Raw genomic sequence first — 19,907 nt, 5'->3', positions numbered from 1 at the left:
GGCTGGACAGATATGCCTGAAGTGGTGTCAGAGGCATTGTATATACAATAGTAGTCAGAGATATGGTCATGCTGGCAGTGGCTGCCCACTGAGTGTTATTTTCATTCCCTGAACTGCAGGCATCAAAAGGGGCTTTGGAATTCCAGCACGTTTTTAATAACCTCCAAAAATCCTTCAATCACACTTTCCAGAAGCGCTAAATTCCTCCGAGCACTGGTCTTATCCAAGGAAAATCTAAAGGATTAAATGAAACCGCACAGTGTTTATACTAACAGTGTAAGTTCACGTCAGCTGAACCTGAAACGTTTGGCCGTTATCCCCTTTCACATTAACTCCTGTCTCTAACTAGTCATGGGCATGGTAAAACAAAGCTAAACTTGTTAGCAAGGTTGCCTGTTGGGTCACTGGACATTAAAGGGCCAGAGCCAAGGAGTTTGGTGATAGGTCTATGAATACGAAAAGCATTGTGGCTAGAATAGAAGTCATATTCTGCTATTATACAGACACCTTCAGTGTTACAGTGCCAGGCAAATGCCCACAGTACTTACCAGCTGGTGTCGCTCAGCACACTCATTACTTCATCCAGAATTTCTGGATCTACAATATCATCGTATGTAATAAACATTTCATAGACCTCGCTGGCAGCGGACTTTCTTACCTGTGGGAGAAACATACAGGCAATCAGCACTTACCACACGTAGGGCGGTATCCAATTATCCTCAGTCACTGACCGCAGGTAATTGCTTCGCCAGAGGCTATCCAAATAGCCCTAATAAACCGGTGCGAGCTGCAGCTTATCAGGGATTTTGTTTCACCTGCCTCAAACAACTGGTACTTTATCACCGTGAAATATATCTCTTTTCAAGGCTTATTACATCTCTCCCTAAGTACCAACCAACCTTCCAAAGGCTGGAATGCTGCTGTTTGTATTTTAAATGACCAAATGTTCTCTGTAAAGTGCTGCGGTTTAGGTGTGTGCTATAACATAACTAACTGTGCTTTGTATGAAACCTATCCTGTAAATTAATCCAATACTGAAATATCATTGTAATATGAGGGTACTCCCTTTACTTGGGAGTGTAACATTGTATTACTCAGGAAGCTCCTCATAGCATGAAGCATGCTATTTGTAAATGAATATTTGCATTTATGAAACCCAGACATTTACACACACACACACACACACACACACACACACACACACACACACACACACACACAGACACACACACACACGCACACACACACACTAGCTCTAACAAGCTTGATACACTCTTAGAACTAGCACACGATAAGGAATTTAGCACAGACGTTTTTGTCATCAGCAGACGCCTTGAACCTGTCAGTGATTAGTATTACAAAAAGTGCATCCAATATCAACATAGCTTTCCAAATCCGCAGAAAAGTCTGTGTCTCTGTTCCAGATATTACTAGCCTCTCATTACATCTGCAATAGTCTCACTTATGGCATCCAAATGCACTGAACCACATGTGACCTCAATGTGCCTGGCTCAGCCCAGTAGTTAGCATTATGGACTATTCACAAGCACTAGTTTACAAGAAACAGCAAGACAGGGTCTACTTTTTTATGACGGAAAATATAACAAAAAAGGAGATTTATGGTAAGACTTACCATTGCTAAATCTCTTTCGGCAAGGTACACTGGTTACCACAGGGAATAACATCAGGGTGTAGAGTTGGATCTTGATCCGAGGCACCAACAGGCTAAAGCTTTGACTGTTCCCAGGATGCACTGCACTGCCTCCTCTATAGCCCCGCCTCCAGGCACTGGAGCTCAGTTTTGTTAAACAGTCCAATGCAGCAGCAGGTAAGAGAGATGGTAGATGTTAGTCACATAGACCCACATTCTCACGACAGGAGAAGGTACCAGCGGCTAATTCAATACAAACCCTAAGAAGCTAAGTGCATCAGGGTGGGCGCCCTTTGGAAACCAGTGTACCTCGCAGAAAGAGATTTAACAATGGTAAGTCTTACCATAAACCTCCTATTCTGCAGCGGGGTACTCTGGTATTCCACAGGGAATAACATCGGGGATGTCCTAAAGCAGTTTCTCATGGGAGGGGACGCACTGTAATGGGCACAAGGACCCGGTGTCCAAAGGAAGCATCCTGGGTGGCGGAAGTATCAAAGGCATAGAACCTGATGAACGTGTTCACTGAGGACCACGTAGCCGCTTTGCAAAATTGTTCAGCGGACGCGCCATGGCGGGCCACCCAAGAAGGTCCAACAGACCCGAGTAGAATGGGACTTGATAGCAGCAGGAGCTGGGAGTCCAGCCTGCACATAAGCTTGTGCAATCACTATTCTAATCCATCTGGCCAAGGTCTGCTTATTCGCAGGCCAGCCACATTTGTGAAAAACAAAAGGTACAAAAAGAGAATCTGACCTCCTGATAGAGGCAGTCCTTTCTACATATATACGGAGAGCCCGTACCACATCCAAAGACCGCTCTTTGGAGGACAAATCAGGAGAGATAAAGGCCGGAAACACAATCTCTTGGTTAAGGTGGAAAGATGACACCACCTTAAGTAGATAACCAGGGCGAGTTGTAAAACTGTCCGGTCACGGTGAAAAATCAGAAAGGGTGGACGACAGGACAAAGCGCCTAAGTCTGACACCCTCCTAGCAGAGGCAATAGCCAAAAGAAAAATTACCTTAAGCGTAAGGTAGTTAAGGTCCACAGACTCAAGAGGTTCAAACGGAGACTCTTGAAGGGCATTATGAACAACAGATCCCATGGAGCCACAGGAGGGACATAGGGAGGCTGAATCTGTAGTACGCCGTGAGTGAATGTATGAACGTCAAGAATAGATAAAAAAAATTTCGCTGGAACCACACAGACAAGGCAGAAATGTGAACCTTGAGGGAGGCCAGGCGAAGTCCTAAATCCAGGCCTTGTTGCAAAAAAGCCAAAATTCTGGAAGTACTAAACTTGTATGCATCATAATTCTTAGCAGCACACCAGGCGAAGTAAGAATTCCTGACCCTATATTAAATCCGTGCAGAAGCCGGTTTGCGGGCCTTCAACATAGTTTGAATAACCGCCTCAGAAAACACTTAAGCCCTCAGGAGTGAAGCTTCAAGAGCCACGCCGTCAAAGCTAGTCTTGCCAGGTGCTGGTAAACGCAAGGGCCCTGAATGAGGAGGTCTGGGCGTTGAGGAAGTAGAAGAGGACGCTCAATCGAGAGACCCTGCAGGTCTGAGAACCAATGCCGTCTGGGCCACGCTGGAGCGACTAGAAGCAGTATTCCTCCTTCTTGCTTGAACTTCCGTAGTACCCTGGGCAGGAGTGACACAGGAGGGAACACGTATGGCAGCCGAAAGTTCCATGGAATTGCCACTGCGTCCACGAACGCTGCTTGAGGTTCCCTTGTCCTTGCTCCGAAGACCGGAACCTTGTGATTGTGTCGAGACGCCACCAGGTCTACATCTGGTAGACCCCACTTGTCTATAAGGAGTTGGAAGACCTCCGGATGAAGACTCCACTCTGCGGCGTGTACGTCCTGACGACTGAGGAAGTCCGCTTCCCAGTTGCGAACCCCAGGAATGAACACTGCCGATATTGCTGGCAGATGGCGTTCCGCCCATCAAAGAATTTTTGACACTTCCATCATTGTCATGCGACTTCGAGTGCCGCCTTGATGATTTATGTACGCCACCGTGGTGGCGTTGTCTGATTGTACTTGAACAGGCCTGTTCAAGTACAAAGGCAGGGCCAGTGTCAACGCATTGAACACTGCCCGCAATCCCAGAATGTTTATCGGGATGAGAGATTCCTCCCTGGTCCACCGACCCTGGAGAGTGTTGCTCCAACCCCGCAGACTGGCATCTGTCGTTAAGAGGACCCAGTTGGAGATCCAGAAGGGACGACCCTTGCTCAATTGTTGGTCCTGTAGCCACCAGCTCAGTGACAGACGAACTTACGCAGTCAAGGAGATCATTTGAGACCTGATCCGATGAGGCAGGCCGTCCCACTTGGAAAGGATTAACCTCTGCAGAGGGCGGGAATGAAATTGAGTGTACTCTACCATGTCGAAATCCGACACCATGAGGCTTAGTACTTGTATCGCCGAGTGTATCAACACTCTTTGGCGAGAGAGAAAGTATCTGATTCCGAACTCAAGTTTCTGGACCTTCTCTGGAGACAAGAACAAACGTTGGTTGTGTGTGTCCAGTAATGCCTCCAAGTGTGCCATGCTCTAAGCAGGGACCAGTGAGGATTTCTTCCAGTTGATGAGCCACCCATTGACCGCCAGTTCCAGATGACGGAGGAGAACCTCTGGGGAGTTCGCCAGGAGCAACAAGTCATCCAGATATGGCAGGATCCTGATTCCCTGACGGCGGAGAAGGGCCGTCATGACCGCCATGACCTTGGTGAAGATCCGAGGAGCTGAGGTCAGTCCGAAAGGCAAAGCTTGGAACTGATAATGAAGGTTGCCAATAGCAAAACGCAGATATTGCTGATGCGACATGGCAATAGGTATATGTAGGTAAGCATTCTGTATATCCAGGGATAACATATAGTCCTTGGGTTCCATAGCCAGTACAATAGAGCGCAGAGTTTCCATACGGAATTTGGACACCTGCACAAATTTGTTCAAAGAACTGAGGTTGAGTATAGGTCGGGAGGATCCATTCGGCTTCGGAACTAGAAACCGAGTCGAATAGTATCCCCTGCCTCTCTGAGACAGTGGCACCGTTACTATCACTCCTGTATCCAGGAGGGATTGGACAACCAAATGTAGAGTTTGTGCTATTAATGGATCCGAAGGGATAACCGTTGAGCAAAACTGGCGAGAGGGACGTCTCTTGAAAGAGACTGCGTACCTGTGAGAGACCACTTCCTGCTCCCAGGCGTCCAAAGTGGTCTTTAACCATACCTGGGCGAACCGCAGAAGTTGGCCTCCCACCCTGGGGTCCCCCAGAGCGGAGGCCCGCCCCGTCATGCAGCAGGCTTGTCCGGTTTGGAAGCAGGCTGACGGGCGGCCCAAGAACTTTTAGGTTTGGGCTTAGAGGACTTGGAAGTGCGAGCCTGTCTCGGGTATGCCTGACCCTTTGCTTTACCTGGAGGTCGAAAGGAACAAAAAGTAGTACTCTTAGCCTTCGGAACCGAAAGATTAGTACTTGGGAAAAATGCAGTCTTGGCCGACGCCAAGTCGGTCACAATTTTGTTCAGATCATCTCCAAATATTATATATCTCCCTTAAATGGGAGTACCTCCAAGGTCTTCTTAGAATCCAGGTCCACCGACCATGACCGTACCCACAGAATCCGGAGAGCCAGGATAGATGTAGTAGATGCCTTGGCCGCCATAACGCCTGCATCAGAGGCCGCCTCCTGAATATAGTGGGAGACCGTGGTAATATAGGTCAGATATTGTCTGGCAGTGTCAGAAAAAATCAGAGGTAGCTCTATCTCAATTGCTTGAACCCATGCTTCAATGCCTTTTGCTGCCCAAGAGGCTGCCATAGTGGGTCTATGTACAGAACCTGTAAGAGTGTAAATAGACTTCAAGCAACCCTTCACACGCTTATCCGTCGGTTCCTTCAAAGAGGTGACGGTGGTGACAGGCAGAGTAGATGACATCACAAGATGGGCTACATGTGAGTCCACTGGCGGGGTTTCCCACTTGTTACTCAACTCCGCAGAGATAGGATAACGAGCTAGCATCTTTTTAGACAGGGAAAATTTATTTCCTGGAGAAGACCAGGATTCCTGACGTATTTCAATTAAATAGTCAGAATGTGGTAAGACTAATTTAGTAACCTTCTGACGTTTGAACATATCAGGTTTCTTAGACGTATCAGGAGGGTCAATCTCATCATCAATCTGAAGAATCAGCTTGATAGCCTCCACTAGGTCAGGAACATCAACCTATGTTGTAGAATCATCAGAAGCAGCGGTATCAGCATATGATGGATCAGTATATTCCCCATCCGAATCGGAAGAATCATCCGAAATATTAGTGGATTGTGAGGAAGAAATGGCCCGCTTAGATGACCCTTTGGCCCAGTAGAGTCAGGGTTAGGTTTTTGTTTAACCAAGGACTGATTTAATTGTTGTAACTGGGTTGACAGAGTATCCGCCCATGGTGGATTAACTATAGGGACAATATGTGGCTGTAATGGCACAGGTGGTCCCACAGGGGGCGTAAGTCTTGTTACAAGCGTAGTCAGCATATTTGAAAATGCAGCCCAAGGTGGATCCTGATTTGCCACAGGTGCTGCGGGCTGACTAGGGGGTGAGAACACCCAGTACCTGGACCCTCAGTAGAAATCATTTCCTCAGGTAAATCCGTGTCGCCAGCAAAGCATGATGCAGGATCGTCTGCGGATTTCCCGCCCTGTGCAGCAGACATTATTGGGAATGTAGCCTTAGGGCGTATCAGTACAATATAGCCAGACAAACACAATACCTGACAAAAACCCCCTAAGAGATGTGACTGCAATTGCAGAGCACAAACAAAGGATTTAAGTGGTATGAGGTGACTGAAACACACAGTGAAAAATACTAAACAGTATATCCTGTGGAACACTATATGGTATATGAGACCCTGACGCACTTATTTCCCCAGGGTACAGAATATAGTGATACACAGAATAGAATCCACACAGCAGCTATAGGCACACACAATCACAGGTACAATGCAGAAATTATTACATATAAACAATAGACTGCACTGGACTAGTAATACTACATAGAGATATGTATGTATACAGATATAACAATGCACAGTAAACACTGGATGTATATCACAGAATACTTGTACTAAATATTCATATAGTAGTGCACTTTTTCTTAACTAACACTGTCTAAACGACATGTAGAATACTTAAGTGTCCTGACAGGCGGCTTTACAGAGGAGTGCCCAGCAGTCCCAGGATCAGCGCAGCTCTATGAAATGGCGACCAAACACTGACAGGGAGTGAGGGAGAGAGATAGATGCAGCTCCAGGGCGTTAACACCTGCTGTAGATGGTGCCTGGAGCTGGGGGAGGGGCTACAGGTCAGCGCCTTATTCCCTCTGCTGGACTTCACCACCGGGTACTATGGAGCCTATAATAAACGGATTTCTGCAAATCTGACCTGTGCTCCCTGCCCTGGTGGATATAGTGGGGTCTCTGCACGGCCACAGTGTCCACGCCAAAGGCGCGGTCCGTCTCCCGGGACCGCGACTGGATCGCGATTTCAGCGGGTCCCACCTGGGGGACCCTCTTACCTCCACCCTGAAGTGCGGCCACGCGATCCAGGAGAGCAGCAGCGATGATGTGTGCCTGATGACCGGAGCGCCTCCACTGTAAGTACCCGGCAACCAGGGCACGGGAGTATGAATCGCCGCTGGGGGAGGTGATGGAGCTGCAGCACAGAATGTCAGACTGACATGCCTATAATGTGGCCCTTGAAGTCTTCTTTCTTCTTAAAAAGCTCTTATTTGGGCTGCCTAGCGCAGCCCCACCTGTTAGCTGCCTGCACTGCAGGCACCAACTTACAAACTGAGCTCTAGTGCCTGGAGGCGGGGCTATAGAGAATGCGATGCAGTGCATCCTGGGAACAGTCAAAGTTTCAGCCTGTTGGTGCCTCGGATCTCGATTTTCAACTCTACACCCCGATGTTATTCCCTGTGGAATACCATTGTACGCCGCTGCAGAAATTTTTGATTATTTGATGACAATCTTCAGTATGATCTACTTGTATCCACAGACGTGGTATTACATAATGTGTTAAGTGAAGCCACACTTTCTCGAACCTCAGCCATGATGACAGGGAAGGGGGAGGGGGGGGGGGGGGGCGGACACAAAGGGGACCCGTACAGGGACCAGATGTTCAGGGGGACACAAAAAACAGGACCACAATGCCAATATCACTTTTTAAAGTGTATGCTCCAACTGCTCAATTTAACTAAGAAAACAATTAATAGGCCCCCACCCCAGTTTTACTCTGTCACTGTGGTCCATGCTGTATTGCCGCCATTACGCATGTCGCTGCGCTGGCCCTTCCCTGTCTGTCCCGGCCACCACCACCGAAGAGTTGGGTAGCCCAGCAGGAAAACTGCATGCCGGGCTCACTGTCTCAGTCAAAGGCTCCATACAGAGTAGCGCACAACCGCACTGCTGTCAATTTCCGCTCCCTAAGAACCACCATAGTAGTGCCCTAGTTCACATGATGTCACATTGTATGGCTGCTAGTACACATTATGCCACACACTACCCCTAATTCATATTATGACATACAGTATCTGAAGTTCACATTATGCCACATTACAGTGCCCCCAATACGTACTCAGTTTATATTATGCTAAATTACAGTGCCCCCAGTTCTTATTATGTAACAGTATAGTGCCCTCCTATTCATTGTATACCACATTATAATGAGCAGTTTCAGTGGCAAAACTAGACACAGGTGAAACTCAGAAAATTAGAATATCGTGCAAAAGTTCATTTATTTTTTATAATGTAATTCTCAGAAAATGTGAATATTACATAAAATCAATAAAAAAAGTATTTTAAATACAGAAATGTCGGCCCTCTGAAAAAGTATAATCATGCATATGTACTCAGTTCTTGGTTTGGGCCCCTTTTGCATGAATTACAGTCTATCAGCCTGTGGCACTGCTGAGGTGTTATGGAAGACCAGGATGCTTCAATAGCGGCCTCCAGCTCTTCTGCATTGTTCGGTCTCATGTCTCATTTTTCTCTTGGCAATGCCCCAAAGATTCTCTTTTTTCTTTAAGCCAAGTAAGACGCTTCTGGCATTGCTTGTTGTTCAGGAGCGGCTTGACAAGAGTAATACGACATTTGAAGCCCATGTCCAGGATCCGTCTGTGTGTGGTGGCTCTTAATGCACTAACTCTAGCCTTAGTCCACGCCTTGTGAAGCTCCCTCACACTTTTGAATGGCCTTTTCCTGACAAGAAAAAAAAGAACTGGTCTGTTGCTCAGTGGTCCAAAGTCCTCTTTTCTGATGAGAGCAAATTTTGCATCTCATTTGGAAACCAAGGTCCCAGAGTATGGAGGAAGAATGGACCAAGATGCTTGAAGTCCATTGTGAAGTTTCCACAGTCTGTGTTGATTTGGGAAGCCATGTCATCTGCTGGTGTTGGGACTCCACTGTGCTTTATTAAGTCCAGAGTCAACGTAGCCATCTACCAGGACATTTTAGAGCACTACATGCTTCCTTTAGCAGACAAGCTTTATGGAGATGCTGACTTCATTTTCCAGCAGGACTTGGCACCTGCCCACACTGCCAAAAGTACCAAAACCTGGCTCAATGACCGTGGGATTACTGTGCTGGATTGGCCAGCAAACTCGCCTGACCAGAACCCATAGAGAATCTATAGGGCATTGCCAAGAGAAAGATGAGAGACATGAGACCGAACAATGCAGGAGAGCTGGAGGCCGCTATTGAAGCATCCTGGTCTTCCATAACACCTCAGCAGTGCCACAGGCTGATAGAATCCATGCCACTCCGCATTGAGGCAGTAATATGCAAAAGGGGCCAAAACAAAGTACTGATTACATATGCATGATTATACTTTTCAGAGGGCTGACATTTCTGTATATAAAATCATTTTTTTATTGATTTTATGTAATAGTCTAATTTTCTGAGATTTTGGATTTGGGGTTATTTTAAGATGCAAGCCACAATAATCAGAATTATAATAAATAAAGGCATGAAATATCAAACTTTGCATGCAATGAGTCTATATAATATATTAGTTTCACCTTTTAAGTTGAATTACTGAAAAAAATTAACTTTTGCACGATATTCTAATTTTCTGGGTTTCACCTGTATTGTAGGCTACAAGGCAAAAGTTTGTAAGTGCCTCTATGTACCACGCAATAGGGAAAATGTATATAACAAGTGTAACTTTGACAGGGAAGATGGGCCCCATAGCAGTTGCACTCACTGCACCAATGGTAGCTACTCCCTTGGTACAGGATAGATAGATAGATAGATAGATAGATAGATAGATAGATAGATAGATAGATAGATAGATAGATAGATAGATAGATAGATAGATAGAACAGATAGATAGATACAACTATATGTGTGTTTGGTGTATATGTGTGTATATGTGTACATTATATACACACACACATATATATATATATATATATTTATTTTTATTTATTTTTAAAGCCACCCTCTCCTTTAAAAGAGAGGGTGTCAAGAAGGGCTGCGGGGCCCCCAGAAAAATCAAGATTTCTGTTGCTGGCCCTGTTTCCACTATATATAGTAGCATAATGCAGAGCAGCACCAGGCTCTGTGCCCTAGTAAGCAGTACACAGGGCCCTATAATAATCCCAAGTGGCAAATCAGATTTTAGAACAGTTTAAAAAATAGGAAATGTCTAGTGCGATTGGAGCACATCTACAGTGAGTCTCTGCTCTAGGGATAGCAAATTAGCGGTTTTACATCAATCTTTCAGATATATACATGAGTGCCATGCCTGAGATAGATATTATTTGCTGTATGCATCATGAGGTTGTCCCTATAGCCATATCTCTTAAGCCAGAGGTTCCCAAACTGTGTGCCGTGGCTCCCTGGGGTGCCTCGGGACACTTGCAGGGGTGCCCTGGGTTGGTGGTCCAGGACCAATTCAAATTATTCATGGTCAATATAATATGCAAAACCAGTGCTGGTGGCTGCCAGTCATAAAATATCTGGTCAAACAGAAGCAAATCTTGTCCCTCACCACACAACTGACCCTAAGAATGACATATAAACGCGATCTACTTAATGTAATATTTCTTTCTAAATTTCTCAATAAGAAATTTTTGGCCTAGGGGTGCCGTGAAAAAAATTCTGATATTCTAGGGCGCCGTGATTCAAAAAAGTTTGGAAACCACTGTCTTAAGCCATTTTCTCTTTCAGCTGTTTGAGCCTTTCACCTGTGTAAGTCTTCATAAAATAATGTTCCATAGCAAGCAGTTATCCAATAGCACCAGTTATATAGGATAAGAAGCTCATGCAGTACCAGGCCCACCAAGAAAAAGAATAAGCAGTATGTAGCTGTACTGTAAAAAGAGCAATAAATAATACTGGAAGTACTGGAGCAATACTCCGCCCCATGCATTGTCCTCATGTAGCAGTGTACCATTATGTATAACCCCAGCAGCATGTTGTAACAATCAGGAGTCTCTTTTACATGGCGCAGTGTCTGTGACGTGAGCAGACAGCGGCTGTTTTACACTTACTACTGGGAACGGGTGAGAGATCAGGAGCAGCTGTTGAAATAAAACTTTTTTGCGGATCTCACCAGGGAACTGAATCAGGCCACAGAATCTAGAAAACAACAAATAATTATTGTGAATATGAGATTATTATCTATATAACAAGACATTTATAAAGTTAAATGATCAATAATTAAAGGATAACGTCAACATTGCTTTGAAAATAATTTATCCCTTCCCGAATGTAGCAGAACCAAGGGGATGGGGCAGCGTTACCAGCGGGCGGGATCCCAGTGGTCAGCATCCCGGCTGCAGAATGCCGGGGGGGGGGGGGGGAGCAAAACAAAGCCCCTTGCAGGCTCTGTGTCGAGCTGCGATCCCCACAGGTTCTATTCCCACTCTATGGATGTCATGGAATAGTAGTCCCTTCTAGCCGGCTTGCCGACTGTCTGTATTGTCAGTGTTCGGGATGCAGGGGGAGATTATGTGACCGTCACATAACTACTGTACATCCCGAACCATGATGTATGGTCATACATCACTTAGCACAGGCATTCCCAACCTCGGTCCTCAAGGCACACTAACAATGCAGGTTTTTAGTGATATCCATGCTTGAGCATAGGTGACTTAATTAGTTCCTTAGTTATTTTGATGTAACCATCTGTACTAAAATCTGGATATCATTAAAACCTATACTGTAAAGGGGGATACTCACGGAGCGATATTCTAAGCAATCTGACTAGATTGTTTAGATTTTAAGCATGATCGCTCCCCTACAGCGATAGCAATGCACAGCCCCGCGCATCGCTATCGCTAGTGCTAGATTGGCCTGCCATGCAGACCAATCTAGCAGGTCGCTCACTTCACCTGCTGGGTGAAATGAGCGCCCCCCCCCCCCCCGTCTCCCCCCGCACGCTCAGTACACATCGCGCTGTACTGAGCGGCGGGAGAGATGTGTGCTGAGCGGTTCGCTCAGCACACATCTCTCCCACATTGGCCCATCTATATGGGCCTTTAGTGTGCCTTGAGGATCGAGGTTGGGAATGCCTGACCTATTCATTGGAAGGAAATGACAACCAATTGGACAAGATACAGCAACTACTTAATCACCTGAATTAAGAGCCTTCCACCAAGCAGTCTCTCTGTATATGCTGCTATGTATGTAGGAGGTAGTGGGTATGTATGCTGGCTGGTTCCAAACCAGGGATCCCTATGGTTCTGCTAGATAGAGATAATTGGGGTGGGAATCCTATATTTATAAAGTTTACTCTCCAATAAAGAAACAAATGAGTGTATTTACTAAATGAAGGAAAAGATGCACAACATGAAATATAATATTAATGCAGGAATTTGGCAATAACTAGAAAATGACTCCTGTAACGATATTGAGTCTATACTAAACAATTCCTATCCATAGTAGTAAATAACAAACAGTAGGAGCACCAGAACACAACTAAATGGTATAAAACCTATGCAAATCTTACAATGTAAAGAACAGATATTCCACCATACTTTCTGTAACTTTTATACATTATTTTATAAAGGCCGATCTTTATTATACTCAGAATAGAATCAGAATTATGAAGCTTCCAGTACAGAAAGTATTAAACGTCAGGAGAGCAGGTCCTAGTACAGAAAGTATTAAGGGGATCTATTCATGAAGCAGTGAAAACAGTGGAGAAGTGAGTCTGTGGAGAAGTTGCCCATGGCAACCAATCAGCTGCTCCGTACAATTGTATTGTATGCAAATTATAAATGTTACTTTAATGCTAATTGGTTGCCATGGGCAACTTCTCCACTGGCTCATTTCTCCACCCTTTTCACTGCTTCATGAACAGACCCCTAAACGTAAAGAAGGCAGCTCCTAGTACAGACTGAATTACCATGAATTAGGTAGCTCTCCATACTGAGGGCATAAAACGTGAGTAGGCCAGCTCCCAGTACAGAAAGTATTAAATGTGAGGAAGGCAGCTTCTGGTACAGAAAATATTATTCATGAGGTAGACAGCTCCCGGTACAGAAAGTATATTACATGAGGTGGACAGCTTCCAGTACAGAAAGTATTATACACCGTCGTAAGGGGCTATGCCCCCTTAACCCTTTCATACCCTTGTGGCTTGCAATATTTGTATTATATGGAGTAATACCTCCAATCATATTTGTGAGAGTGGTTAAATATTGCACGGACAAAGGGCGTGCGATGGTTAAGGGTCGTAGCCCCTTGCAACGGCGTGAACAGCGCACGCAGGGCCTGATGAATCACCTAGAAGGTGCTGTGGTTGGGGGAGTGGCGGGTGCGGGGGAGAAGTGGATGGGGGAGGGGCGGTTGCAGTGGTGGTGCGAGTGGGGGAGAGGCGGGGGTGCCACAAGGTGGGGGAGAGGCAGGTGCGGGGGTGTTGCGGGTGGGGGAGGGGTCCGGAGCCACCATGGGTGGTGGAGGGGGTGTGCGGGTGCCGTGGATGGGGCCCGTAGGTACTGCGAGTGGAAGAGGGACGGGTAATGCTTCTCCTCCTTGAAGCAGCTAGACTGCTGTCCTCCTTTTGGCAATGGCTCTCCCGGAGACTCCCGCAGCAGCCAATCACTATTGCTAGCACCAGTGTCCCAACGCGCCGCATTACAGGGAAGAAGATGCACTCAATAAACTACAGCTCCCAGCAGGTCTTAGCGCCGGAATGCTTCGGCGCTAAGGGCTGCTGGGAGCTGTAGTTTATTTAGTGCATCTACTTCCCTGTAATGCGGCGCGTTGGGAAACAGGCGCTAACAATAGTGACTGGCTGGCAGAACTGACTGACTCGCTGAAACAATGTAAAAGGTGAGAGTGCTGTGCAGTGTCAGTGACACTGCACACCCACTGCACTGCACAGCACTGTCACCTTTTACATTGATTCAGCGTCCAGACATTAGCCTCCGTGATATGACCCACTCTATCCATTACATTAGCCATCTCGGGGCTTCCAGGCTGGCAGCCCAAGAGCTATGTTGCGGAGTCAGGCCCTCGGGTGATCTGTGCCCGTCTGTGGCGGGGAGGCACTTCTGTGACATAACGCGCAGAGGAGGCTCTGGGGCTCAGAGAGTAAACGGCGCAGGGAGGGCTATGAAAGCCTTCTGCTGTGCCGCTTTCATATACATCTATGCCGGTGGCCGCAGCAGCTTTTGTTCCACGTGCGCCACAGCTAGGGAGTGGGGATTGTTGATGCCGGAGGAGGCATGTGGACTGGCAGCAGGACATAGGGGGTCATTCCGACCTGATCGTAGCTGCGCTAAATTTAGCACAGCTACGATCACTTTCACTGACTTGCGGAGGGACACCCAGCACAGGGCTAGTCCGCCCCGCATGTCAGGCCGCCCCCCCAGCACAAGTGCAAAAGCATCGCACAGCAGCGATACTTTTGTACTTGAAGAGTAACTCTCAGCCAGCGCAGCTCCTGCCATGCTGCCCCCTTCCGCTGCTGTTTGTTTACTCCCACAGAACGATTGGAAGACTTCTACCTAAACCAAGTCCTATTCTGCTACTAAGCTTAGAATCCATTGGATGGAGGACTGTCTAAACTGACAACCAACACAAGCTGCCACCTAACAAGGAACTGCCTTTGCGGACGCTGTTTTCGCTTAAATACCTTGCCAACATCGGTGGTAAATATACTTCTTCGAACTGTGTTGTAATACCCTCCTATGGAACTGTATTGGGACTAATTCTAATGGAACAGGTTATTTGAATCTTCCTACATCTAATACCAGTATACCCAGTGGGAGTAACGTTCATTTATATTTACAGGAGATTATTCATTTTATCAAGTGCACACTATGATGTATATTAATTTTTGCTCTTTTTAATTAAATTTGTGTTGTTTTTATGGCCTTCTATTCTCATTTATGACCATTAGCGCTACATTGTTTTTTTGTGGCTGCCTTACATATCTGTTTTGCTGAAGCACCCTGTTGTGCTGCCCAAGAAGGACCTACCTTACGTGTAGAGTGTGCAGTGACATTAGCCAGAATAGGGAGATCTGCATGAGAATAAGCTTCTGATATTACCATTCGGAGCCATCTCGCCAGCGTCTGTTTACTAGCAGGCCATCCTCTTCTATGGAATCCGTAGAGGATGAAGAGAGAATCTGTTTTCCTGATGGCACTAGTACGATCTATGTAGATTCTTAAAGCCAGGACTACGTCCAGCGACGCTTCCCCCGCAGATAGTCCCGATACCTGAAAAGCTGGGACTACAATCTCTTCATTCAGGTGAAACTTTGATACCACCTTTGGAAGATAGCTAGATCTCGTTCTGAGAACTGCTGTGTCTGGAAAAAAACGTAGGAAAGGAGACTTACACGATAATGCTCCTAAATCTGACACTCTTCTGGCTGACGCCATTGCCAGTAAAAAAAGAACTTTAACCGTTAACCACTTAAGATCTGCTCTCTCAAGTGGTTCAAACAAAGGACCCTGGAGAAATTTAAGAACTAAATTCAAATCCCAGGGAGCTGCAGGAGGAACAAATGGAGGTTGAATATGTACTACTCCTTGAAAAACGTACGTACATCCTGTAAATCAGCAATCTTCTGCTGAAACCATACAGTTAACGCTGAAACTTGGACCCTCAAGGAAGCAACTTTCAACACTTTATCCAATCCTGCCTGAAGGAAATCCAAAATCCTAGCTACTTTAAAAGATCTCGGATTGAAATTTTTTCCAGTACACCAATGAATATAGGCTTGCCATATTCTGATACACACGGGCCGAAGAAGGCTTTCTTGCTCTAAGCATAGTTTGGATTACTTGTTTCGAAAATCCTTTAGCCTCTAAGATAGAGGTTTCAACAGCCACGCCGTCAATGACAGGCGACCCAGATGACTGTGACAACAAGGACCCTGCATTAGCAGATCTGGACGTTGAGGGAGCAGTATCGGTGCTTCCACGGACATTCTCAACAGATCTGTGTACCAATGCCTTCTTGGCCAAGCTGGAGCTATTAGAATGATTATTCCTTTTGCCTGTTTTATCTTTCTCACTACTCTGGGTAACAGAGATATTGGAGGGAACAGATATGCCAGCTGAAACCTCCATTCTACTGACAGTGCGTCTACAAGGACCGCTCCTGGGTCCCTTGTTCTCGATCCGTACCTCGGAACTTTGTTGTTTAGATGCGACGCCATAAGGTCTATCTCCGGTAGACCCCATCTGTTCACCAGCGTCTGAAACACTTCTGGGTGTAGTGCCCATTTGGTTTCCTGAATGGTGTGCCGACTGAGAAAATCCGCTTCCCAGTTTAGTACACCCGGGACAAATACTGCTGACAATGCTGGGAGATGGAGTTCTGCCCATTTTAGAATGGGAGTTACTTCCTCCATCAATCTCTTGCTGTGCGTTTCTCCTTGATGATTGAGGTATGCTACTGCCGTCGCATTGTCTGAGCGGATCTGGACTGGTCTTCCTTGTAGATTGTCCTTTGCCTGAACCAGAGCCAAGTAAATGGCCCTTATTTCTAACAGATTTATTGGCAGGCGACTTTCCTTTATGGTCCATTTTCCCTGGAACCATAGGCTTCCGAGTACCGCCCCCCAGCCTTGCAGGCTGGCATCTGTTGTCAGGACTTGCCATTCTTTTATCCAAAAGGGTCTCCCCTTGTTTAAATGGTCTGTCTGTAGCCACCACGCTAGAGACCTTTTTACATTTACTGGAATCTTTATCATCTGCTTTTATCGTCTGATGATTTCCGTTCCATTTGGTCAGAATAAGGTGCTGCAACGGTCTGGAGTGGAATTGCGCATATTCCACCACGTCGAAGGTTGATACCATCAGACTCAACAGTCGCATTGCTGCATGGACTGACATTGTCTGGGCTTGCAACGCTTCCTGAGCCATGACCTGCACCTTGACTATCTTTTTCTCTGGTAAGAGAACTTTCTGTAGGTCTGAATCCAATATGGCCCCCAAATGAACCATCCGCTGTGACAGATTCAGGGACGACTTTTCCCAATTTATGAGCCACCCGTGTCTCTGTAAACAAACTATCGTCTGTTGAAGATGGCTCAACAGTAAATCTTGCAACTGTGCTAAGATTAACAGGTCGTCTAGGTATGGGAATATTCTTATCCCCTGTTTGCGCAGACTAGCTGCCATAACCACCATGATCTTGGTAAACACCCTGGGTGCTGTAGCTAGCCCGAATGGCAGAGCTTGGAACTGGAAATGTTCCTGGAGGATGGCAAACCTGAGGTAACACTGATGTGATAGTGCTATAGGCACATGTAGGTAAGCATCCCGTACATCCAGAGATACCATGTAATCTCCCGGTTCCATAGCCAACATTATGGAGCGTAACGTCTCCATGTGGAACTTCGGGATCCATATGTATTTGTTCAACATTTTCAGATTTAGAATTGGTCGGTATGACCCATTTGGTTTCCGGATTAGAAATAGATTGGCGTAAATCCCCTGTCCCCTTTGTGATGGAGGTACTGGGACAATCACACCTGACTGCAGTAATTTTTGGACTGCTTCTTGCAGGGCACTGGCCTTCGACTCTATACGAGACGGGCTGGTGCAAATAAAATCTTTGAGGAGGCTGCCCCCTGAATGGGAACCCATACCCCTGAGATACTACCTTCTGCACCCAAGCATCTGCTGTTGACTGTTGCCATATGTGTGCAAAAAGAAGGAGTCGGCCCCCAACCCTGGAATCCTCCAGACGGAGGCCCGTCTCTTCAGGCTGACGGTTTCTGTTCAGGTTTGGAAGCTGGCTTTTTGCTAGCCCACTGCTTCCTACCTCTGGATTTAAACTGGGGTTGCTTAGGCTCCTCTTTAGCTTTCGCTTTGCTTTGCCAACGAAATGAGCGAATTTTTAAACCCTTGGACTTAGGGTTATAAGCAGACGGAAATCTGACCTTTTTCGATTCAGCCTCTGATTCTAGGATATCCGATAAAGGTTTTCCAAATAATATATTACCGACAAAAGGCAATACTTCCAATTCTTTCTTGGACTCCGCATCTGCCTTCCAGGTCCGTAGCCAAACTGCTCTGCGAGCGACTACTGTCAAGGCTGAAGCTCTAGAAGCAACTGTGCCTACATCAATTGCTGCTTCTTCCAAATACTGGGCAGATTGTCTTACACGGCAAAAATTATCCTCTTGCTCCCTAGTAGGAGAAGGGATGTCATTCTCTAGTTCCTCTATCCATTCGCCCATTGCCTTTGCTACCCAGGCCGAAGCCATAGCAGGTCTTACCACTGCTCCTACTAGAGAAAAAATATTTTTCAACAGGCTCTCTACGCTTCTGTCTGTGACATCATTCAATGAGGTAGATGACAGTGGTAAAGCAGATTTATGCACGAGTCGCAGAACATGTGCATCTACTTTTGGAGGAACTTCTCTTTTCGAACAATCCACAGCAGGAAATGGATAATAAGAATCCCATCTCTTAGGAATCTTATACTTTTTACTAGGCGCTGCCCAAGACTCATCCATTATTTCCGTCAGCTCATCTGACGCTGGGAATTCAGCTTTCACTGATTTTGTTCGTTTAAATACAGGTGCTTTAGTTTTTAACACTGTCTTGGCTGGCTCTTCCAACGAGAGAACAGCCTTCACAGCATTAATAAGTTCAGCTACATCTTCTGAACTAAAGCTCTGCGATCATCATACGGAGTTGAATCTATTGTATCATCATCATCCGATGTATCATCTTGTGTAGTCTGCCACACAGACGTATCTGTCTTAGTCTTACCTGCCCCTTGGTTGCTTGTAGAGGCTACTGGAACCAAACCATAGGAAGGGAGCTGCATGTATGGGTTCATAGTGTAACCTAACCCTTGAGGTGGTGCTACCGGTGCTAACCTGTCCGCTATTGAAGACAGTCTTAGCGAACATATTCCATGGTGGCTCTGTTGGTGGTTGAACCAACTCCTGTTTCTTACTTCGCTGAAAAGCGAAACAGTTTGCACACAAACCCTCATAAGTGACCAATTGATTCATATCAATTACCCCTGACTTACAAGATAAGAATGTTAGGGCTGTAGGAGTGCTTGATAAATTCTCCTCATCACTTTTGCCGCTCACAGACATGGTATTAACCTGTTATTGACTACACAATTTGTGACTGAAAATCACCCTATATGTCAGTATATAGAAGTGAGATCAATCTGACCACAGTGCACCTGATTTGAGGGTCAGAACAGGACTGACATTACACAGAAAAGTCAGCACACATACTAGCAGTCAGTCACATGTTAAAGCATTAGACATTGCCATATGAGAATACAACCTCCATAATAATTTATACATAAGTAGGAAAATTGTACTTCTGTTTTAAACTGGTTCTTTTTTCAACATAGCATGCAGAAAACACAGTAATATACAGGTCTCATATGCAATAGGTACTAAAAATTAACAATGCATACTAAGAAGTAGAGAGAATTTTTAGTACTGTATACCCTGCCTCCGTAGAGCGGGATACAGGGAGACTCACCACACTTCCATATCCAACCAAATACGCTCGTAAGACGCTGAGTGGATTCAGACGCTACTGGTGTACACTGCCGCTCTTGATAACTGATAATGGACACGGACGCTCACTAACAGACACGGACGCTGAGCGACTTCCACGTGTATGCAGACGCTAAGGCCTGCGACTCGGTCTGGCGGGTTTATCTCCAGTGTACACAACCGCAGCGTCTAAGCTGCGACCGAGTACCCTCGTGGTAGCGTCTGAGCCGGAAG

At 46.0% G+C, this 19,907-nt stretch overlaps 1 protein-coding gene across 1 annotated transcript in view; it reads right to left on the bottom strand.

The window, feature by feature from the left end:
- The window catches only part of TBCD (tubulin folding cofactor D), a 707,681-nt gene that overhangs the window by 11,306 nt on the left and 676,468 nt on the right, over positions 1-19,907 (bottom strand). The window contains exons 37-38 of the mRNA XM_063961004.1: positions 11,218-11,305; positions 549-658 (exon numbers count right to left, since the gene is read on the bottom strand). Coding sequence (XP_063817074.1) covers positions 549-658; positions 11,218-11,305 — 198 coding nt within the window. The remainder of the gene's footprint in view (positions 1-548; positions 659-11,217; positions 11,306-19,907) is intronic.

The sequence above is a fragment of the Pseudophryne corroboree genome, chromosome 3, assembly GCF_028390025.1.
Source record: "Pseudophryne corroboree isolate aPseCor3 chromosome 3, aPseCor3.hap2, whole genome shotgun sequence".
Taxonomy (NCBI): Eukaryota; Metazoa; Chordata; class Amphibia; order Anura; family Myobatrachidae; genus Pseudophryne; species Pseudophryne corroboree.
The sequence above is the reverse complement of the archived record's forward strand: the minus strand, read 5'-3'. Positions and strand labels throughout refer to the sequence as shown.